Source organism: Sceloporus occidentalis, unplaced genomic scaffold (genome assembly GCF_023333645.1).
Source record: "Sceloporus occidentalis isolate IW3139 unplaced genomic scaffold, rSceOcc1.0.p SCAF_10, whole genome shotgun sequence".
Taxonomy (NCBI): domain Eukaryota; kingdom Metazoa; phylum Chordata; class Lepidosauria; order Squamata; family Phrynosomatidae; genus Sceloporus; species Sceloporus occidentalis.
In genome coordinates this window covers 24,133,824-24,154,272 of record NW_028316990.1, presented here as the reverse complement: position 1 = coordinate 24,154,272, position 20,449 = coordinate 24,133,824, and the positions used below count along the sequence as shown (strand labels likewise).

General features: G+C 44.9%; 1 protein-coding gene across 1 annotated transcript; it reads left to right on the top strand.

The window, feature by feature from the left end:
* Positions 1-527: 527 nt before the first annotated feature.
* On the top strand, positions 528-19,633 carry LOC149306225 (transcription factor SOX-8-like). The gene is made up of 3 exons (XM_089540059.1): positions 528-1,195; positions 13,676-13,914; positions 15,248-19,633. Exons 1-3 carry the CDS (start codon positions 735-737, stop codon positions 16,000-16,002), a joined length of 1,455 nt encoding a protein of 484 aa, XP_089396185.1. The 5' UTR covers positions 528-734; the 3' UTR covers positions 16,003-19,633.
* Positions 19,634-20,449: the final 816 nt, after the last annotated feature.

Sequence of the window (20,449 nt, the reverse complement as noted above, 5' to 3'; positions counted from 1 at the left end):
CTAAGAGTGTGTGACTTGTCCAAAATCTCCCAATTGCTTTCATGACCTACCTTTAAACCAAACCCAGGCAAGACCTGCTGTTTTCGCTGAAGTTGAGAGTGTGTAACTTGCCCCAAATCCCCCAATGGCTTTCCAAAACCAAGCTGGGCATCTAACCTTGGCAAAGCTTGTTCAGAGAGGGTTTGCCTTTCCCTGAGGCTGAAAGAGTGTGACTTACTGCCCTCTCTGGGCAAACATTCACACCTTGGTCTAGGACTTTTAGCCCAGGGTTCGAATGCTGGGACTGAACTACAGCCAAGAGGCTGCACAAAGCAAAAGAGCATCACTAAACCGAACCTCTCCAAGGTTTAGGCTGGTAATGCGGAGGCTTTTAAAGAATTCCGGGGAGCTCCTCCTTTTATGCAGATGAAGCAGGGCTGTGGGCCAATGAGAAGCATCCAAGGGGGCGGAGCCGTCTCGCCCCGTCCCTTCGAAAGAGAGAAACTAGGGCTTCCCCTCGAGACTTTTTCTCGAGGAACGAAGGAGAGAAGAAGGCAGAGGCGCTCGGTGCGTTTTTACGCACGGCTTTTGCGCACGGACTTTGGCTGGGAAGGGCGCCTTTTGGAGGGGTTTTTCGAAGGGGAGAGCCTTCTTTGGGACTTGGGGGGCCTGGACGGAGGGGTCTGCAAGGCAATCCGGCTCAGGCTGTGGATTGTGGGCTCTGCAGTCCAGCATTTCCCCTTCCCTCGGCTCCAATGCTGAACATGAGCGAAGAGGCTGGCCAAGCCCTCGACGGGGCGGCCCCGGGGAGCCCAGTGGGGCCCCTCTCCCCCGGCGGGGAGTCGGATTCCGAAGCTCCCTCGTCGCCCACCGGCTCGGAAGGGACCCCTGGCTCGGCGGGACCCCCCAGCGGAGCCCCCTCGACGGCGCCCTTGGCATCCCAGCGAGGCAAAGGCGGCGAAGGCTCCGGAGGCGAAGCGGACGAGAGGTTCCCGGCTTGCATCCGCGACGCGGTGTCCCAGGTGCTGAAGGGCTACGACTGGAGCCTGGTGCCCATGCCAGTCCGGGGCCACGGGGCCCTCAAGGCCAAGCCCCACGTCAAGAGGCCCATGAACGCCTTCATGGTCTGGGCCCAGGCTGCCCGGCGCAAGCTGGCCGACCAGTATCCCCACCTCCACAACGCCGAGCTCTCCAAGACCCTGGGCAAGCTCTGGCGGTGAGTCGGAGGGCTCCGGGGGGATGGCGAGGGAGGGGGATGATGGGCCTTCCAGTCCTCGCCCCTGGGGGTTTCTTGGACCCTTGCCTTAAGAAAGGGTGTGCTCTGAGGCTGAGAGAGTGTGACTGCCCCAAGGGCACCTCTGTGGCCAAGCCAGGAGGCATCGGATAGCTCTGGGGTGGGGATGATAGGACTTGGAGTCCTTTTTCCTGGGGTTTTCTTGGCAAGGTGCCTTCAGAGGGCGCTTGCTCTGAGGTTGAGAGAGTGCCAGCAGCCCTAAGATAGCACTGGGGGGGTGGCAGTGATGGGACTTGGAGTCCTTTTTCCTAGGGTTTCGCTGGCAAGTTGCCTTCAGAAGGGGATTGAAGCCTGAGAGAGTATGACTTGCTCAAGGGCAACCCAAGGCCAAGTCAGGAGGCATAAGGTATCTCTGGAGGGGGTGATGGTGATGGGACTTGGAGTCCTTTTTCCTGGGGTTTCCTTGGCAAGTTGCCTTCAGAGAGGTAGTCCCTCTAAGGCTGAGGGACTGTGGCTTGTCCAAGGGCATACATGGCCAAGCCAGGAGGCATAAGATATCTCTGAGTGTGTTCGCTTGTGTGTCTTTAAGTCATTTCTTGGCAAGATTTGTTCAGAGAAGGGTTGCTACAGCTTTCCCCTGAGGCTTAGAGAGTGTGACTTGCCCAAAGGCATCCAGTGGGTTTCTGTGGCTGGGCTGGGCCTCGAAACCTGGTCTCCAGAGTGGCAGCCCAACGCTCAAACCACTACGCCATGCTGGCTCCCGCAGTTTTATTACATGGGTTGTATTTTATTAGATTGGCTGTTTTTGCTGTGTGCCTTCAAGTCCTTTTGCATTAATGGCAACTCTAAGGTATCATGGGGTTTTCGTGGCCAGTTGCCTCAGAAGGGTTTTGCCATTGCCATTCTCTGAGGCTGAGAGAGTGGGACTTGCCCAAGGTCACCCAGTGGTTTTCCATGGCCAAGTGGGGAGTAGTCCCTTCGAATTTGCAAGTTTTTCCTAAGGGTTGATTCAGTTCAGCTGTTTGGTGGATCCGCCTTGTCAATGTGGTATAGTCAGGGCCATTGAAGGCTGCTAGGTGCCCAAAGATACCAGATCCTACCTGATCTTGGACACTACACAGGCTCAGCCCTGGTTAGTCCTTGGATGGGAGACCGACAGATGTGGTAGGCTTTTATTTCAGAGGAAGGAACTGGCAAAGCCACCTCTGAGTAGTTCTTACCGAAGAAAACCCTATGAGATCCATCACCGTAAGTCAGCAAGGTGCTTGAAGGCACACGCAAACACACCCACAGACTCCTATCTTAAGCAAAACTATTGCTTGGAAATTTCCAGAGCTTGTTGGGAGGAAGGGGAACACATCTTCCCTTTTGTACTACAACACCCACAATTCTCCAGCCAACCTCTCTATAAAATCTAATCAGTCCTGTCATCCACAAGAAAAAAGAGAAGGAAAACAGATTGTTCTTATAATACTCTTTGATAGGACCACAAAAAAAGACATACAATTTTTGTATTATGTGCTGCCCTGGGGATTCTGGGAGTTGTAATCCTGAAAAAGGTCACCTTTCCAGGCTGTAGAAATTAAATCCATTTAAACCAGGGAGGAGTCGGACATTGTCCTGAAAAGTACTTCTTTAAAAATGTTAGTTTAGTCTGCACCAGTTGTTGGCTGTTTAAAGCATAAGAGCTTGGCGTTAAGATCTTGTTGCTTCATTTTTTAAACTCACCAACCATCTTAATAGAATCGTAGAATACATAATACATTGGATATTTGCAATACATTGGAATAAGTTATTTGGAGGTCTGATTTCCTGGCCTGGTTCTCTTTCTTAGCTAAGATGGAAGTTTTGTTGTTACTTTAAAGTTGCATTTTATCAAAATCAGCAACAAAGGGAAATAAGCTGATGCTAAAATGGGACAGAAATCCATTAAAAAAAAGAAACTTTGGAAGAGCTTCAGAAACTCCTGAATTAAAATAGGCATCATTTTATTGCCAGTTATGAGTGTCAGCTTCATTTATTGAGTTTTATATATTTCAATGCAATGGGATTCACACACTTGACATTTCTGAGTCTCTTAAGCTTGGAAAAACTAAACCGAACTCTGTACAAAATGTGTGCCGAAAGTAGAGAAAACGGATACCTTCCCATTGGTTTGCTCACCAGGAATTATATTATGCTAATAATATAATTGTTCCTGGTAACTACACTTATTGGTGTAAACTAGTTTTTAATGGGAGCAATAATAACGTGGTATGGAGGAGCATGTCCAAATGCTAAGCAGGTTTTCACAAGTGTCTATAATGTGTGAACAATCATGTGCAAGGGATTGAGTCTGGCTTGGGCACCTTTCCAGCTCACAAGTATTTGTCACTTGACTTGTGGCCCGAGTGTAAGACGAGAAGATCTTGTGGCATTTTAAATACCCACATTTATCATGATTTTTTTTCATATACTACAACTCCATTTCCCTTGCATCTCCGTTCGCCATGATGCACAACCTTCTCTTTTTGCTCTTAAGGCCGACCGTATGACGGAGGACACCCATGACTTAAAACAGGTTGGGAATCCTGGGGCCCTCAGATGTTGTGGCATTGCACATCCCATCAGCCTGCATAGAAAATGGAGGGGATGCTGGGGCATGCACTCCAACCACACCTGAAGGCTGGCATGAAATAAGTGCTATGATCAAAGTTGTATTTAGAGTGGTGAAGAGGGTGGTTTCTGTCCTTCAAAAGCTACAGCTTGGAGTTTGAGGGACTTGGTAAGCGCAACTGGAATGGATCACGCAGCCTCTGAGTTGTCAGTTTATTTGTTTAGTTATTTACTATTTATTTGCTTCATTTATATGCTGTCTTTCTCCCACGTTCTGGGCTTTGTAGGGTTCTTTTGAGATATTTAGTGTACTCTGGCACTAAAGTTCTGGTGCCATAACAAACTACAAACCCCAGGATTCCATAGGAAGAAGCTGTGAGAGATAAAGCGCTGTCAAGCTGCATTAATTCTGCAGCCTTGGTTTCTGTGGCTGAGCAAGGATTTGAACCCAGAGTCCTAGAGACAGACTCTAACCACCATAGCAGCTCCCTTTCACAGCACGTTGTATGGATTCTCACAGAAACCTGCATACTTTCCCAACCAGGTAGTGCAGTTTATTGTAGTAGTCAGGTAGCTCAATATAGTATTGCAGTCCAAGACTTGGACTTGGGTGCAAGACTAAGAGTGAACTGCAAAGTGGTAGGTGGGGCAAACCATGGGTCCCGTTGCCCACATCCATTTTTGGAAAACTAGCTGTCCTTTATCTGTAGCATTTGTCAAACCGAATCCCTCCTCCTCTGTTTCAAGGAAATTCATGCCTCCTTGAAAGTGGGACGTTACTTCTCACACTTCAGGTGCAAGTCACTGGAGTGCCGACCTGCATGTGAGAATGAGCCAACTAAGTTCTAAAACCATGGGTAGCATATTTAGCCTTCCCTGTAAGAGAGCTCTAGTGCCACTGCAAACTACAAATCCCAAGCTTCCACAGCATGGAGCCATGGCAGCCAAAACAGTGTCAAAACTACATTATTTCTGCAGCACAGATGCAGCCAACGTCTCTGAATCCTAGACCTAAGTTGTGTTTGGTTGTTGTTGTTGCGTGCCTTCAAGACGTTTCAACTTATGGCGACCCGAAGGCGAGCATATACAAGGGGTATTCTTGGCATGTTTCCTCAGAGGGGGCTTGCCAGTGCCATCCTCTGAGGCTGAGAGAGTGTGACTTGCCCAATGGGTTCTCATGGCCAAGCTGGGATTCAAACCGTGGTCTCCAGAGTCCTAGGCCAATGCCCAAACCCCTGTGCCACACTGGCTCTCCTAAGTTGTGCAATTATTGGTTGCATCCCTTCCTCACCCCAAATCTAATAGTATCCTGTGCTCGAAGCTGGGTTGGACAGAGTTTGGCCCTTGAAGCTGTTTCTCTGGCCCTTGACTCCCTGAATCACCTTTCTTCCAGCCCCACAAAAGGTGAATTGTCTCCCCAGGGAGCATCCAACAGTGGAAAACCTTTTAAATATCTTCTAGCTGCCAGCTGCATTGGAGAGCAATGGGGCATAGCAGCTTGGATGTTGGACTAGAACTCCCCAAGAAGAGGTATTGAATCCCGACTGGGTGACCTTTGCCGAATCTGACTCTCATCCCTGGCGGGAGGGCAGGCATGGATTGGTAAACCTCCTCAGATTAAACCTTGCCAAGAAAAATCTAAGGTATACCCTGCAAGTTGACACATGTTAGAGTTTTTATGACTGTACTGTATTATTGTATTGTATTTTATCACTGTGCTGGCTGTGTGCTGTAATAAATGAAATGAAATGAAATCTAAGGTATAGTTGCCATAAATTGGAATCAGTTTGAAGACGCATAACACTGGAGAGCCAGAGGTTGAGAATGTTGGACTCTGGTGGGGACAGGGTTCGAATCCCTGCTGGTCCATAGAAACCCACTGAATGACCTTGGGCATGTCATACTCTCTCTGCCGCAGAGGAAAGCAATGGCAAACCTACTCCGAACAGACCTTGCCAAGAAAATCCCTTGATAGGTTTGCCCTAGTCAGAAATGACCTGGAGGCACACAACGACAACTGATGTTGCAGGGCCTCTCTGTGAAACTCAAATCACCCCTATCTAAAAGTCATCCAACAAAAGGCAAAAGGGAAGGTCTCTTTCTGCTCAACCGTGTCTAGAGCCAGCATAGCATAGTGAGTTGAATGTTGGACTAAGACTCCAAGGGTCCAGGGTTCAAATCCTCACCCAGACCTAAGAATCCATTGAGTGATCTTGGGCAAGGCACCTTCTCTTAATGCCAGAGGAAGGGCATGCAGGGTGAACCTCCTCTGGATAAATCTTGCCAAGAAGATTGGCAAGGTCACCATCAGTCAGAGCCAACTCGAAGGCAGATAACCACAAAATGTACAGGACGGTACCTGTGCCACTCAAGTCAGCCGCGGCTTTGCTCAGAATAAAGTCCTGCCAGTCTTCATGGATAGCAGCCTAAATCTATTTCGTGGAGAAATAAGCATACCCAGCTCTTGGGTGTGTTTGTGTACCCAGATCCGCCCTCCCTCTGCTCTTCCAAGGAAGCCGAGGTGAAACTGGACATACCAAAATAGAGTCTCAGTGGCATTGGCTGCCCAGAACATCAGTGTACGTCTATGTAAATACTCATGCACACACCGGATTTGCAAGGAATTGGTGTTTGTCATGGCCCAGGTCCTAGTCTTGGCACAATCCTGAAACTTCTTCTGGGTGTGTATGTGTGTACAGACAAGAGCATTGATACTGTGACTATTTTATGGCTATATCCAGAGGCAGGCAATGGCAAAACCACCTCCGAGTATTTCTTGCCTTAGCAGACCCTATGAAATCCATGGAGTTGCCATAAGGGTGATTTAAAGGCATTTGTTTTATTTTATAGCAACTGAAGATCTTGTCATTGTCGCTGATCTTGTCGTTGCCCTAAAGCTGGCAAAACAATTTAGCAGCTGCTATCAAAATACGGGTTACGGTCAAGTCATGACTTTTCAATTTCATTTTGAACTACATTAGTGTGCCACTCTTTCTGGTTTTAGTATCAGAGATGTGTTTTTGATCTATAGCGTGTTGTGTTTTTTTTCAGTACCAGTGTTACGATGGAGTCAGTATTTTAGGATGGTGATGGTTATGGTATGTGCTGCATTGGTTAAAATTGCAGACGTTATTGGCATGATTCAAATAAAACAGGCATGGGCTTTCTGGGTGTTTGCTATCTGGAAGCAGGGGCAGCTGACGGAAACTTTTAGATGGGAATGCAGAATGTCTTTTATGTTGTGGTTCATCATGATTGTGAACTCAAAAGCTGGGTGTTTAAAAATTCCTTTTTAAAAAAGTTTAAGACTGGAACAGTTAAATGGAATTGAAATGAAATGAGCCTTAGGGCCCTACAGACAGGCAAAATAAAGCTGCTTTGGGTCACTTTGGAAGTATGTTATTCAAATGACGTATGGGTCCTAAGAGACCAGAAGCACCAAAGCCATGCTCCAGTCCTTAGGACTGGAGCGTGGCTTTAGCATAGCTTCTGGACTCTTAGGACGCCTGCATCATTTAAACAGCATACCTCCAAAGTGATCCGAAGCAGTTTTATTTTGGCCTGTCTGTATGGGGCCTTACAGGGATGTGTCACCTGCTCCTTGTAACCTTCTCCTAAAATGAAGGCACCTCAAGACTGTTGAATTGTAAAGGCTGGGAGACAGATCCGATCCATTTCAATCAATCTAGGATTATTCCTTTGGAGCAGTTTGTTCATTTAGTTCTCCTAAGTGAGTACAAATGTAACAAGGATATGCTCTTAAAACTCAACTCTTCTTTTCTTTGCCTTTGCAATTTAATCTCAAGTAGATCCAACAATAAAATGCCTTTGAATGCTGCTTTTTCAAAGCACACTTCTTTAATGCCAAAAGAGCAGAACTGGTTATGGCCCACATTTAGTTCCTTAATATATGTGTAAAGAGTGCAGAACTGGCTGGTGTCTTCTACCTCTGGCATTAAAATCTCTCATACCAGCTATGACAAGGCGATGGCAGTAAAGCTAGAGTTATGTTCTATGGAAATACACTAATGCTGGCAAGGATTCTGGGATCTGTAGTCCAACAAACCTCCTACCCCTTCCAAGCTATGACTAATGTAGACGAGGGACTGAGTAAGGCTTTATCATTTGGTTTCTTTCACTGAAGCCAGTTTACATCACATCCCCATGAATTGGGTCTGTGTTTGACCTTCATCTGATCTCAGTCAGATCCTGGAAACGTTTATGGCCATGTTATCTGGAGATTCTGGGAGATTTAGTGCTCTCCAAAAGTAACTTTTCCCGGCTCAGTGCAAAGTTGTGATCCCATGGGCAGATGCCCAAGGTGGAAGGTCTGGTACAAAATGGGGAGAGCCAACTTAAATGTGTTAAGGCTAAGGATACTGGAGTTTTCCACTGCTGGTGTTGCAAGAAGCTTTTTCTGCACATGGGTTTTTGTGCTTTGTTTCTTCTGTGTGCAAAATTGTGTTTGCAAGGGATGCGAATGAATCTTTCAGAACTGTAGACCAAATCTTCAGAAATGCTGGGGTTGTGTTTTACTTCCCTTGCCTGTTTGGTCACAAAGCCTGGGAATGTGCAACATCTATTGGCCATGAACTCCTGAATGGTCAATTCCTAGGGACCAATGGGTGTTATATGAGGACACTACCATGCAGCTGAACCCACTGCTACCGCAAAAAGAGCAGAACACCGGGAAGGAAACTCCTTCTAAAAAGCAAGCATGTCCAAGACATAATTTGGTTCCCAAAATTGGGAAGGAATAGGGCATGCAATTGGAAACTTCCACTCCATCTTGTCACTTTTGCTGTATTGCTTAGAAAGAAGGTTTGCATTTCACGGTTGGCTTTATGGCTAGTAGTGGAAACATTGCTTTTAGAAGAACTTTGACCAAAGCCTAACCTCACTCCACTCCCCATCCTCCCCTGACTGTGGCTGTGGATGCTCAAGTCCCATTAAATACAGTAAATTGTTGTTGTTGTTCCATACCTTCAAGTTGTTTCCGACTTATGGTGACCCTCAGGTGAACCTATCATGGGATTTTCTCGGCAGGTTTCTTGGCGTCCCTCGTATAAAATGGTAAAATTCAAGGCTTGCTTCTTGGAGTTCATATATTTTTTTTGAATGTTTTCAATCCGTGGATACAAAGGGCCAACTATAAAACTAATGACAAGCTGGCAGTGAATAAAAGGCTTAGGAAGACCCCCAGAGTCTCTAAGTTGCAATATGTATATTGGGATTTGTTATATGGCCAACCCAGCTACCACTGAATGTTTTGTGGGTGTAGGGAGGTTTACCTTTTGCGTAGGTATGTTTTCCAGATGTTTGGGAAAGTTTTAGCACTTCCAAAATAACCTGTCAGGTGAATTTTCCTTGCCAGTCGCTTTGTTTGCTTGACTATGAATTTCCTCTGGCTTAAACTGAGCCATGACAGCCAGCATAGTGCAGTGGTTTGAGCATTGGACTGCAACTCTGGAGACCAGGGTTCGAATCCACTGGGCAACCTTGGACAAGTCCGACTCCGTCAGCCTCAGAGGAAGGCAAAGGCAAACCCCTCTGTACCAACCTTGCCAAGAAAACCTTGTGATAGGTTTGCCTTAAGGTCAACATAAGTCGCAAAAGACTCGAAGGCAGACAACGGTGAACTGAACTATCCAGTCGAAAGCACATAGAAACAACACATATGGGGATGTTTTGTCTTTTATTTGCCAGCGATAGGTTTTTTCCAAACTAAATTTCCTGGAACAGTTACCTAAATCCCTTAAATAATGATAATAATAATTATTATTATTATTATTATTATTATAAATCTTTAAAGGGTTGTTGTTTTCAACTGCAGCTTGCCACCCACTTACTTGGCACAAAGCCCCATTGAACACAGTGAGGTTTACTCCTGAGTAGACATGCATATTAACAGCACATTGCATGCACAAAGCATTTTTGGACATTTAGAAGCTGGTGGTGAGATTGTTTTTCTTTTCTCTTCTTTCAATGTATGTCCTATTGAATTCAGTGGAGCTTACTTCTGAGTAGACACATGTGGGGTAATACTGGGAAGGTTTTGTTGGTCAGGGAGACCACATTTTCACTTATTTCTCAATTTCCACTCATTGAAAACTGAATAAGGTGTGGGGTAGGGAGATGTATTTTAAGTGAAGGGGAACACAAGTGGAGAAATCTACTCAGATGTGGAAAGGACATAGTAATAATAATAGTTTATTCAAGTTGCCTATTATTTGGACCGTAAGGTTTTTGGTACTGAAGGTAGCAGTTGTGGTTATTATTATTAGATCATCAGATGGTTGCTGATGGTTTTCCCACCTAACAGAAAAAGCTCTAAAAATAGTGAATGAAGAAGAAAAAGTAAAAGATAAACATGCAAGAAATAGAACGGACCCAGTGCAAAAAAGTAGTTTGTGGCTGTTTAAAACCGTGTGTCCTAAATCCGTCCATTTTTGGAGCTGAATGGAAACCGGTGCATTAGTTCTATTGTTCTCATCTTCCACGGCGCCTAGAAAATGCTCTACATTTTGGCCACTTCTTTGCCCTTTTCTCTGTTCATAAATCTGCCTTCTCCGTCGGAAAGGAAGGGAAGCCAAATGGCTTTTCGAAATAACTCTGGCTGTTCTCTGGTCTCTGAGGTCTGCAGATTTTGTTCTAAAAATTCGCATCCGAATCGTCAAATCGATACGTCATTTAATGCCAATGTTTCAAGCTGGAAAGGACCCAATTTTGCAAGCCCAAAATGCAGAAGCAGAGAGTTGCTTATTGTAGGTTTCCTTTCCAAATGTGATTTTGCTGCAAGCTTGCAAAAGCCCATCCGGCCCCCAGACACGCATGCGAAAATGGGGACCAGGATGGATAATATCAAGAATGATAAAAAGTATATTGGATAAAATGAATTTAGTAGCTTTGTCGCTGCTGTTCTGACTTCAGTTGATGAAAACCTTTGGGGCGAGGCATTATTTCGCTGTAATTTGCATTTGCAAATTGAAAACTTTCTCCCTCTTTCTGTCTCTGAAGAAAAAGTATTCTTTAGCAAGCTATCCTATGTTTACCTAGACTTGAATCCCACTTTGTTTCCAGGACTCCTTCCAAAACAAGTGGACCAAGGATTACATAGCCTTACAGTGCCGGCCTATTTGTATCTACTCAAAAGTAAGATCCATTGAATTTTAAGTAAGCATAGCGATGACACTTTCATTATTCTGCGCTTGCAACCGAGCCAATTCTCTGGACAATTTGGACATTTGTTTGCAGGGAAGAAAATCATGTCTTGCTTTAAAAAGAGAAAAACTAAGAAAGGAAAGAGGAGTAGTTTCTTCAAAGAAGAGGGTATTTGTTGCAGTTGTTACTCTTTAAGTGGAGACGGGAAAGAACAATTAATGCCGAATCTGGTAGCAAACATATTGAAATCTCATCACACCCGTTTGGAAGTAAAAACTTGGAAGTTTAGCTTTTGCAGGTCATGTGAATGACAAAGCTGGTTTGTGACGTTCATGCAGCGGAAGGGATTATTGTTAGCAAATACTTCTTTATGGCAAACTGGAGGAGAAAAGCACACCATCCCTTTGCGGTTGTTCTTGTTGTGTGCCTTCAAGCCGGCGGTGCCTTATGGCGATCTTATCATGGGGTTTTCTTAGCAAGATTTCTTCTTCTGAGGCAGTTTTGCCTCCGTTGCTTTCCTTTGAGTCTGAGAGAGTGTGATTTGCCCAAGTTCACCCAGCAGGTTTCTGTGGCCAAGGATTTGAACCCTGGTCTTGCAAAGTCTTAGACAGTCATTCAAACCATTACACCACGCTGGCTCTAAACATAGGGATTTATTGGCCGGATATCTTTAGAGGAATTTGCCGTTGCCTAGGAGAGTGTGACTTGCCCAAGGGCGCCCAGTGGGTTTCTGTGGCCAGGCAGGGATTCGAACCCTGGTCTCCTGGAGACGTAACACAACAAGCAAAGCCCTGTTCCACACTCCACATGATACTGGCTACGGAGACAGGGGTCTAGCCAAATTTAAGCCTACTGACTTTGCTGGAAGATTTAACCGCGCTTCCTCAAACATCTCCACTTGACTTTATTCCTGGGCTGGACTGGGTTCTTGCAGTTTCTAAAACGTTCTTTGTTTGCAGAGGGTTAGTCCTTTGCAAAAGGAATAGGGAATTTCATGGCACTTTCAAGGCTAGCTGCATTTATTACGGTACAGTAAACCTTTGTGATTTAGGAGCAGGCATCGGATGCATGAAGTATTACCCCAATTTGGACGTTTTTTGGAAACGGGAGAGATTGGTGGGAGGAGGGTTGTGTGTAGTGAGAGAATGAAATGCAAAATTTACAGACTGTATGTGTGTGTGTATATATATATATATATATATATATGCATATGATTATAAATATGCATTGAAACCTGTTCAGTGCAGAAGCTAAACACTGACTTTGAAATGCCCTTTAAGCCTTTATGTTAGACGACATTCAGCGTTTTAAAACTTGGAACGTTTAAACTTGGTGCGTGGGAAAGAAGATTAAATAGTGTTGCAATAAGGCCTAAATACCCTAAAGGCCCCAGATCCTGTCTGATCTTGAAGTTAAGCAGGTTCAGTCCCGGTTGTGACTTGGATGGGAAACTGCCAATGAATACCAGGCGCCGGAGGTTATATTTCAGAGGAAGGAACTGCCAAAACTACCTCTAAGTGTTCCTTGCCTAAGAAAACTCTGAAATTCATGGGGTCACCATAAGTCAACAGGTGACTTAAAGGCACATAACATACACACACAGTTTTGCAATGTCTACATGTCACCTAAGGACTCCTGTCACAACATAAAGCCATCCCTTGTGCAATGGTAGCTGGTGGAGTGACTGCCATACCATGGTCCTGATGTGCATTGGGGCATTCCCAGTGTGCAGTGTGCATCTGGACATTGGCAAGGAAGTGTGGGAGTGCAACAAGTGTGCCCAGTACCCGCCACAAGTCCTTGATGTGCAACTCAAGTGCCCAGTATACATCAGAAGCACCCAGTGTGCAATGAATTGCTCTTCTCAGTGCCTGAATGTGCATCTCCACAATTCATTAACAGGGCTTCCTCGTATTTCTGCAAACATAGCTAAGGGTTTGTAAACTTGCGAAACGTAAACCATGATATAGAATCTCAGCCATTATCTGTTTTAAAAATATATGCTCTACTAACTGTCAAACCTATCTTGTAAGACTTGGGGTGCACTTTCATACTGAAGGGTTTGTTGTTGATATTTTTGCTGACCGCTTTCGAGTCAATCCTGATTCATGACAACCCTGTGGATGAGACGTCTCCAAGACCCCTGGTCCTGCAAATTCATACCTGTGACCCCTTAATAGAGTCCATCCATCTAGCTTGTGGTCTCCATCTCTTTCTCCATCCCTCCATCTTTCCTGGCATTATTGTCTTTTCCAATGAGTCCTGCCTTCTCATGATGTGGCCAAAGTACGACAGCCTCAGCTTAATCAATTGAAGGGTATCTGTGACTAAGAAAAAAATAGACTAATAATTAGTTTTTGTGGGGTTTTTGGCCTATGCGGCCATGTCAGGAATGAACTCTTCCAGAAAAGGCCACAGAGCCCCCAAACTCCACCAAAAAACTATGAATCATTGCCGTGAAAGCCTTCGACTTCACATTAGACTAATAATTTATTTTCTAAGGGCACAACAATGTAGAACATGACATAGAACCTCAGTCGTGAACCCTTTAAAAATATTATCTGCTACCTGTCAAATTTTTCCTGTAAGAATTTTTGCATTTTTCCTACTGGTGGGTATCTGTGGTTAAGAAAAATTAGACTAAATAATCCATTTTCTAAGGGGACAAATCATTTAACTCTCTTTTCTTTCCCTTTTCTCTCCAAGTTTGCTAAGCGAGAGCGAGAAGCGTCCCTTTGTGGAGGAAGCAGAGCGGCTCCGAGTTCAGCACAAGAAAGACCACCCCGATTACAAATACCAGCCCCGCCGGAGGAAAAGCGTCAAAGCGGGCCAAAGCGATTCGGATTCTGGAGCGGAATTGAGCCATCATGGCGGGAACCAGATCTACAAAGCAGACACTGGACTGGGATCCATGGGTGAAACCCATCACCACAGTGACCATGCAGGTAAGAGGAGGGAGGCACCAGATCTCAGTGCCAAAGCCCACCTTAGTACAACCAAAGTCCCGGGTTGAGTCCTGCCCAACTCCTGCCTAAGAAGAAGTACAGTGTGCCCTTTTTTTATGCAGAGGATCCGTTCCGGAACCCCCCACATAAAAAAAGCGTATGCTCGAGCCCCATTGAAAATAATGGGGCTCGTGCATGGCATGGTGGTGCCTAGCGGTTTTCAGCGTATGCTGAAAGCCGTATATGGTGCATCCGTGTATGATGTGGGCGCACTGTAATGCCCAAGAACACATCTGCTTCTGTCACTGAACCATATTTGCAAAATCATGTCTCTTGTAATTACGGACCTTCATCCAGACAGATAGAAAATAAGCCTCCGTTTGAGTGCCTTAATATGGTGTGTATATATATATATATATATATATATATATATATATTTTACCCCAATGAGAATTCTCATGTATTTCCAGGATATAAAAATGTCTCACGTTCACAGGAGAGTTTGCAAGTGCAGAATCGGGGGTATTCCACAAGATTTAAACCCTCTGAGCCAAAACATATAAATCCATCAGAGTTGAAATATTAGCACTCAGGATTCCTTGTTTTGCATTTTTGAAAAAATAGGGAGGAAAACCCCATAAATCACCAGATTTGTGCGAATAATTTCTTGGTCCAGGGGGTGAGTACTTTCTCCCCTGTTTATATATATCTGTATATGGCAAGTGTCTGAAACTTGTAGGCAGTGTTTACGGCGCTTAAGGTGACAATGATGTAAAATGACTACTTTTGTAGTTTGGTGTAGATTTTGTGTGCAGGACTCTGGAGGAGTTTTCCAGGAGGAAAAATAAATCTGAAATACTTGTTTATAACACCTTCCATTTTTGAGGACTGGATAGGCTTGCAAGGATAGGTTGCATTCCAGAATATGGCCCTCCAGGTATTGCATAGGACTGTAACTCCCATCATCCATCACCATTGGCAGTTTTGTGGACAATACTAGATAGTCCACAGTGGCTATAAAGGAGCCCCTTCTGCGTTCCACATTTGTGCAGGGGGCATTAAAGATTTTTGTTTTGTTGCTGTATGCCTTTAAGTTATTTTCAACTTATGGCGACCCTAAGGCAAACCTATAATGGGTTTTTCTTGGCAAGTTTCATCAGAGGGGGGTTGCCATTGCCACCCTCTGAAGCTGAGAGAGTGTGACTTGCCCATGGTCATTCAGTGGGTTTATAGGGCCGATCAAGGATTAAAGGTCAGGCGCCCTTAAAAGACGATTGCTAAGTTATTTATGTCTCTAAGAAGTAACACCTTCTGAAATGCTCTTTCTCCCCAGGGCAGACCCACGGGCCCCCTACCCCACCAACCACCCCTAAAACGGACCTCCACCACGGCAGCAAGCAGGAGCTGAAACATGAAGGGCGCCGCCAAGTAGAGAGCGGCCGCCAGAACATTGACTTCAGCAACGTGGACATCTCTGAGCTGAGCAGCGAGGTGATCAACAACATGGAGACCTTCGACGTCCACGAGTTCGACCAGTATTTGCCACTCAATGGTCATTCCGGCATCCCAGCGGAGCATGGGCAGAACACTACAGCGGGGTCTTATGGGCCTTCCTACTCCCATCCAGCCAACACTGGCGGTAGTGGAGGAGGCAGCGGTGGAGCGGCTCAGGTTTGGACTCACAAAGGCTCTAGCTCCACGTCTCCATCCTCCAACGAAGCTGGGCAGCAGAGGCCTCACATCAAGACGGAACAACTCAGCCCCAGTCATTACAGCGACCAGTCGCATAGCTCTCCGACCCACTCCGATTACGGATCTTACAGCGCCCAAGCGTGTGCCACGACGGTGTCCTCGGCTCCTGCCACAGCCTCTTTCGCCAGCTCCCAGTGTGACTACACAGACCTCCAGAGCTCTAACTACTACCAGCCATACCCCGGATACCCTTCCAGTATCTACCAGTACCCCTACTTCCATTCTTCCCGCCGGCCCTACGCAACTCCAATCCTCAACAGCCTCTCCATCCCTCCTTCGCACAGCCCCACTGCAAACTGGGACCAGCCCGTCTACACAACCTTGACCAGGCCTTAAGAGAGGACAAAAAAGGAGAACTATGATCCTGACATCTCCTCTTCCCCATCTGTCCACAACGTATGCACTACACAAACGAACATGTAAAACGGGACAAGGAAGGCAAAAAATAAAACTATGGTGGAGCATCTCTTGGTTGTCTCAAGTGCCTCCTGTTTCCTTTTTTCTTCTCTGAACAACTGGATGTCCCCTTTCCAGAATCTTTAAATTTTCAAAGACAAGAGTTCTATTTTCTTTATTGTTATTAATAATAATAATTAATAATGAGTAATGGAGGGAGACAAAAAAAGTCATAATTCTGGACCAATATTTCTCTTTTTTTGAATCAATGAAGGATGGGATATTCTAACTCCTCTGTGAGGACTTGGAAGAGCAGCCGGTGCTTTGGATGAAGGACAGTGCAGAATTTGGAAGGAAACGTTGACGCTCAAGGGTTTGTTGCAATTTGAAGGTGGGCACAGAAGAACCCATATTGATTGTTAAAACATAAAAAATCCTAACCATTCAATTAACAATACCGGGGGACCATTCATGAATCTTTTGGGACCAGCCGACTAATGCCAGCTTTTCTTCGTTTTTGTTGCGATTTCTTCTTAGCGAGGTTTGGCTGTAATTAACATTTATGTTTGGAAGCTTACCAACAAACAATAAGTATGTTAAGCTCAGAAAAATAATGTGTTTTTTGGATTTTGTTTGGGTCATTGTTTTGGGATAAATCTCTAAAATATGTATTTATGTTCTGTGTCATTTTGTCTTTTTAATTAATGAAGTAATTCTGTGCAAGAAGTAGGGGGTTTCTTTTTAAAAAAAGAAATGTTTAAGGGGTGCAAAAGCATAAATTAGTGGAGACAAGGTGATGATTTTTTTCCCAAACCGCTGGGGGGGGAAGACATTCCACTCTTCAGAAGATAAAAAAATCTGAAATGTTTCTAAAAATTAAATTGCAGTGTAAAGGCTTGAAGGAAGATGGGGAGAAGTGATGGATCATTGGACGGATTTCACAGAGAGAAGGGACAAAATTAACATTGAGGTTTGCCTTGATCATAAGCCACAAAATCTTAACAAAAGTGGTGGCTGATAAAAGGATTTAAAACTTGATTTAAACCCAGCCTTTTTGGGGAAGGGGCTGTTGCAGTGTAGCTTATTTTAGGGGCAATCAGGCAATGCCCTCCTGCCCTCGGTGCCTCTAAGGCTGGAGCCTAGTACTCCTGGATGTGTTTTGACCTTTCCGTTCCCGGTCTTTGGCAATGGTGGAATAGGGAATCCAGAGCTTGCAGGGTCTAAGTTCTGGCAATCTTTGGTTGGCTGCGATTGTGACATGATTTGCCACACACACACAAAACCAGCATTCCCAGTGAGTTGAGCTGCAGTCTTCACTAGAGCTGGAGGCCAAATGGATTTCTCCCCCAGTAAGAGTATAGTTGTGGTATTGGCCATCCCTATTGTGCTGCAAACTATTTGGGGTGGCTTGATCTCAAATAGGCTGTAGTTGTCATGTGCTTTTGAGTTGACTCTGTCTTACGGCAGATGTATTCAGAGCAGGTTTGCCATTCCGTTCCTCAGAGACTGAGGGCCTCGACAGACCAGCCATAAAGACCAGCATCAGGGCAGAATGGGGGTGTGGCGTCTGTGGGACGCATGCCCCAACTCTGCTCCCATGCCGGCATGATGCGGTGGGCGGCATCATGGCGCTCCTCTGCTGCTGTGTCCAGATGACACAGTGGCAAAGGAGTGCAGAAAAGCAGAGCCAGCGGTGAGTATAGCGCTCTTTCCGTGGCTGCGATGGGCTTTTTACTCTGTAGAAAGGCCACTTCAGGGCCATAGCATGTAGTTGCTGCAGCCCGATGGGGTGGTCTGTTCAGCCCCTAAGACAGTCTGCCTTGCCTGAGTTCACCCAGTGGGTTTCCATGGCTGAGCAGGGGTTTGAACCTTAGTCACCTGGAGTCCTAGAATTCATAGAGTTGGAAGAGACCGCAAGGGCCATCCAGTCCAACCCCATTCTGCCATACAGGAACTCTCAGTCAAAGCATCTCTGGCAGATGGCCATCCAGTCTCTGCTTAAAGACCCCTAAGGAAGGAGATTCCACTACACTCCGAGGAAGGAGTTTGTTCCACTGTCGAACAGCCCTTGCTCTCAGGAAGTTCCTCCTAATGTTGAGCTGGAATCTCTTTTCCTGGAGCTTGCCTCGATTGCTCCCTTGTTTCCTAGTTTCTGGAGCAGCAGAAAACAAGTCAGGTCCCTCCTCAATATGACATCCCTTCAAGTATTTAAACAGGGCTATCATACCACCTCTTAACCTTCTCTTCTCCAGGCTAAACATCCCCAGCAGTTTATGTTGTTCCTCATAGGACATGGTTTCCAGACCTTTCACCATTTTAGTCGCCCTCCTTTGGACACATGGCTCCAGTTTCTCAACATCCTTTTTGAATTGTGGTGCCCAGAACTGGACACAATATTCCAGGTGGGGCCTGACCAGAGCAGAATAGAGTGGCACTATTACTTCCCTTGATCTAGGCACGAGTCCATTAGTGAAACATTATGCCACACCGGCTCCTTTAGACCCACTAGATTTACAAAAGAGATACTCCTGGTGGCAAGGAGAACCACTAGAACTATTCTGCAAGTATATGCTGCCATGTGGTTGTATGGATTGGGGTGGACCCTAATTGAGGAGTGTGGCTCTGTGAGCATCTTGAAACTCATGGAACAAGCTCATTTTGTTTTTCCACTTCTCTGCTGAGCCCTGGCTGTCGGTGGCCATTTTGAGTGCTTTCACATGAGCCTTCAATTTCCCGGATACTTTAGATATTCTTGCACATTGCCAAACTCTGCCCTGTTGAAATGGTGTAGATTTTTTAGGATGGGTTCTAGATCCCTGCTGGATCATGTCCATAGATTTTTTCCAGGGGAAAAACACCATTGGCAGTTCCAGCGTCCCAACCCACTACTGTGTTTCATGCGCATGACGTCTTCATATAGGAAATACTGGTAGAGACGAGCAAAATGTGAATTTTAGGGACTCCCTTCCTCTCTTCAGTGAGGCTACTTGGTTGTAAATGTGAAAAGAAAACACCAATGGATCCCCAACTACTTTCAACCGATTCAGTTGGATCTGAAGCCGTTTGTTGAATTCTTGGACAGGGTTAAGGGCACAGCTAGTCTCAAGAAAAGGCATTTTAAGCAGATGAAGTTACGGATTAAGTTTCACTTTAATGTTGCCAATTTAGGGACCAGATGTCATCGATCAAAGCTGTGAAAATAAACGTTCTCCACTATATTTTTGGTTAGTTTTTAGACTCTAGACTAATGATTTCATTGATATTTGTTCCATTGTATGCTGAGCATATAATAACCACCTACTTTAATGGTAATGTTGTGCCTTTAAAAAAAGAAAATTTTATAAATCTTTAAACTTTCAGAGGTTATCTATCTTATCCTTTTCCCCCCCCTACGTTTCGTATGCTTATTTTGTTTTCCTAAAATGATCTTTCTTCTGGGGGATGCCTTTGGGGAATTTGGGGGTTGAGAACGGAAATTCCTTTTTATGCAATCTATTTTTCTGTATAAAGTTTGGTCAGCTGTGTATCTGTTCTGTTCACTAGCTTCCGACTAAGTAATGCTAACTTTTGTACAGATCCATTTGATAAAATTAAAAAAAAATGCCTTTTATTCAACCACTGTTGATATATTTATTCATTTCTAATGGGGGGGAAAACAAGAACAAGCAAGCCAGAAAACTTGGATGGATGAACTTCCAGTAAGTAGAGGAGTGAAAATGCAAAGGATGGTGACGTTTCCTCTTTGTTTTGAGAGAGAAAGAAAGAGATTGTTTTAATCACGCAGATAGAAAGAGGAAACTTGTTTTATAGCTGATCTTCAGATCTTTTTACTGATATAGAAAAAGCCCCATCCAGTATGAATAAAGTGCTTTTCATTAATACTTTCCACCTCGCCTATTAAGATTTTACCTTCCATTGTAGGAAATGGAGAACTTAGAATAAAAGACTTCTGTGTCATTGAATTTCCAGGTATCAAGCAAAATAATAGAGTCCCATGGAAGAAAGAGGAATCCAAGTTGGTATGTCCAGTTTTTTGGGGAGGTTTCTGGCCTTGTGTGAGAATGTGTCATTGTGAAAAGTGACCGCGTTGTGAAATAAAAGGAAGATGACAGGTTACACCCCATTAAATGATCTCTTATCGTTTTGTCTCTTCTTTGTTAATCATTCAAGTTGCCTGGTGAAGTTGACAGTAATTGACGATATTAGAGAATTGTCTAAGGATTAAATGCTAATAAATTGAGACAATGGTCAGCAACAAGGCATCCATAAACCATGGCCAGCCCATTGACTATCACCAGCAGGCTTTGTGACTAATGCCACTCCACTCCACTTGCCTGCTCTCAATGTCTGTAGTTCGTTCTTGTGTTTTCTTCGGCGTCGATGGATA

Excerpts from the sequence above, each read along its gene's own strand:
- LOC149306225 (XM_089540059.1), top strand. The coding sequence starts at position 735 with ATGCTGAACATGAGCGAAGAGGCTGGCCAAGCCCTCGACGGGGCGGCC. Across the intron at positions 1,196-13,675 it reads ACCCTGGGCAAGCTCTGGCG|TTTGCTAAGCGAGAGCGAGA; the intron begins GTGAGTCGGAGG and ends TTTCTCTCCAAG. Across the intron at positions 13,915-15,247 it reads TCACCACAGTGACCATGCAG|GGCAGACCCACGGGCCCCCT; the intron begins GTAAGAGGAGGG and ends CTTTCTCCCCAG.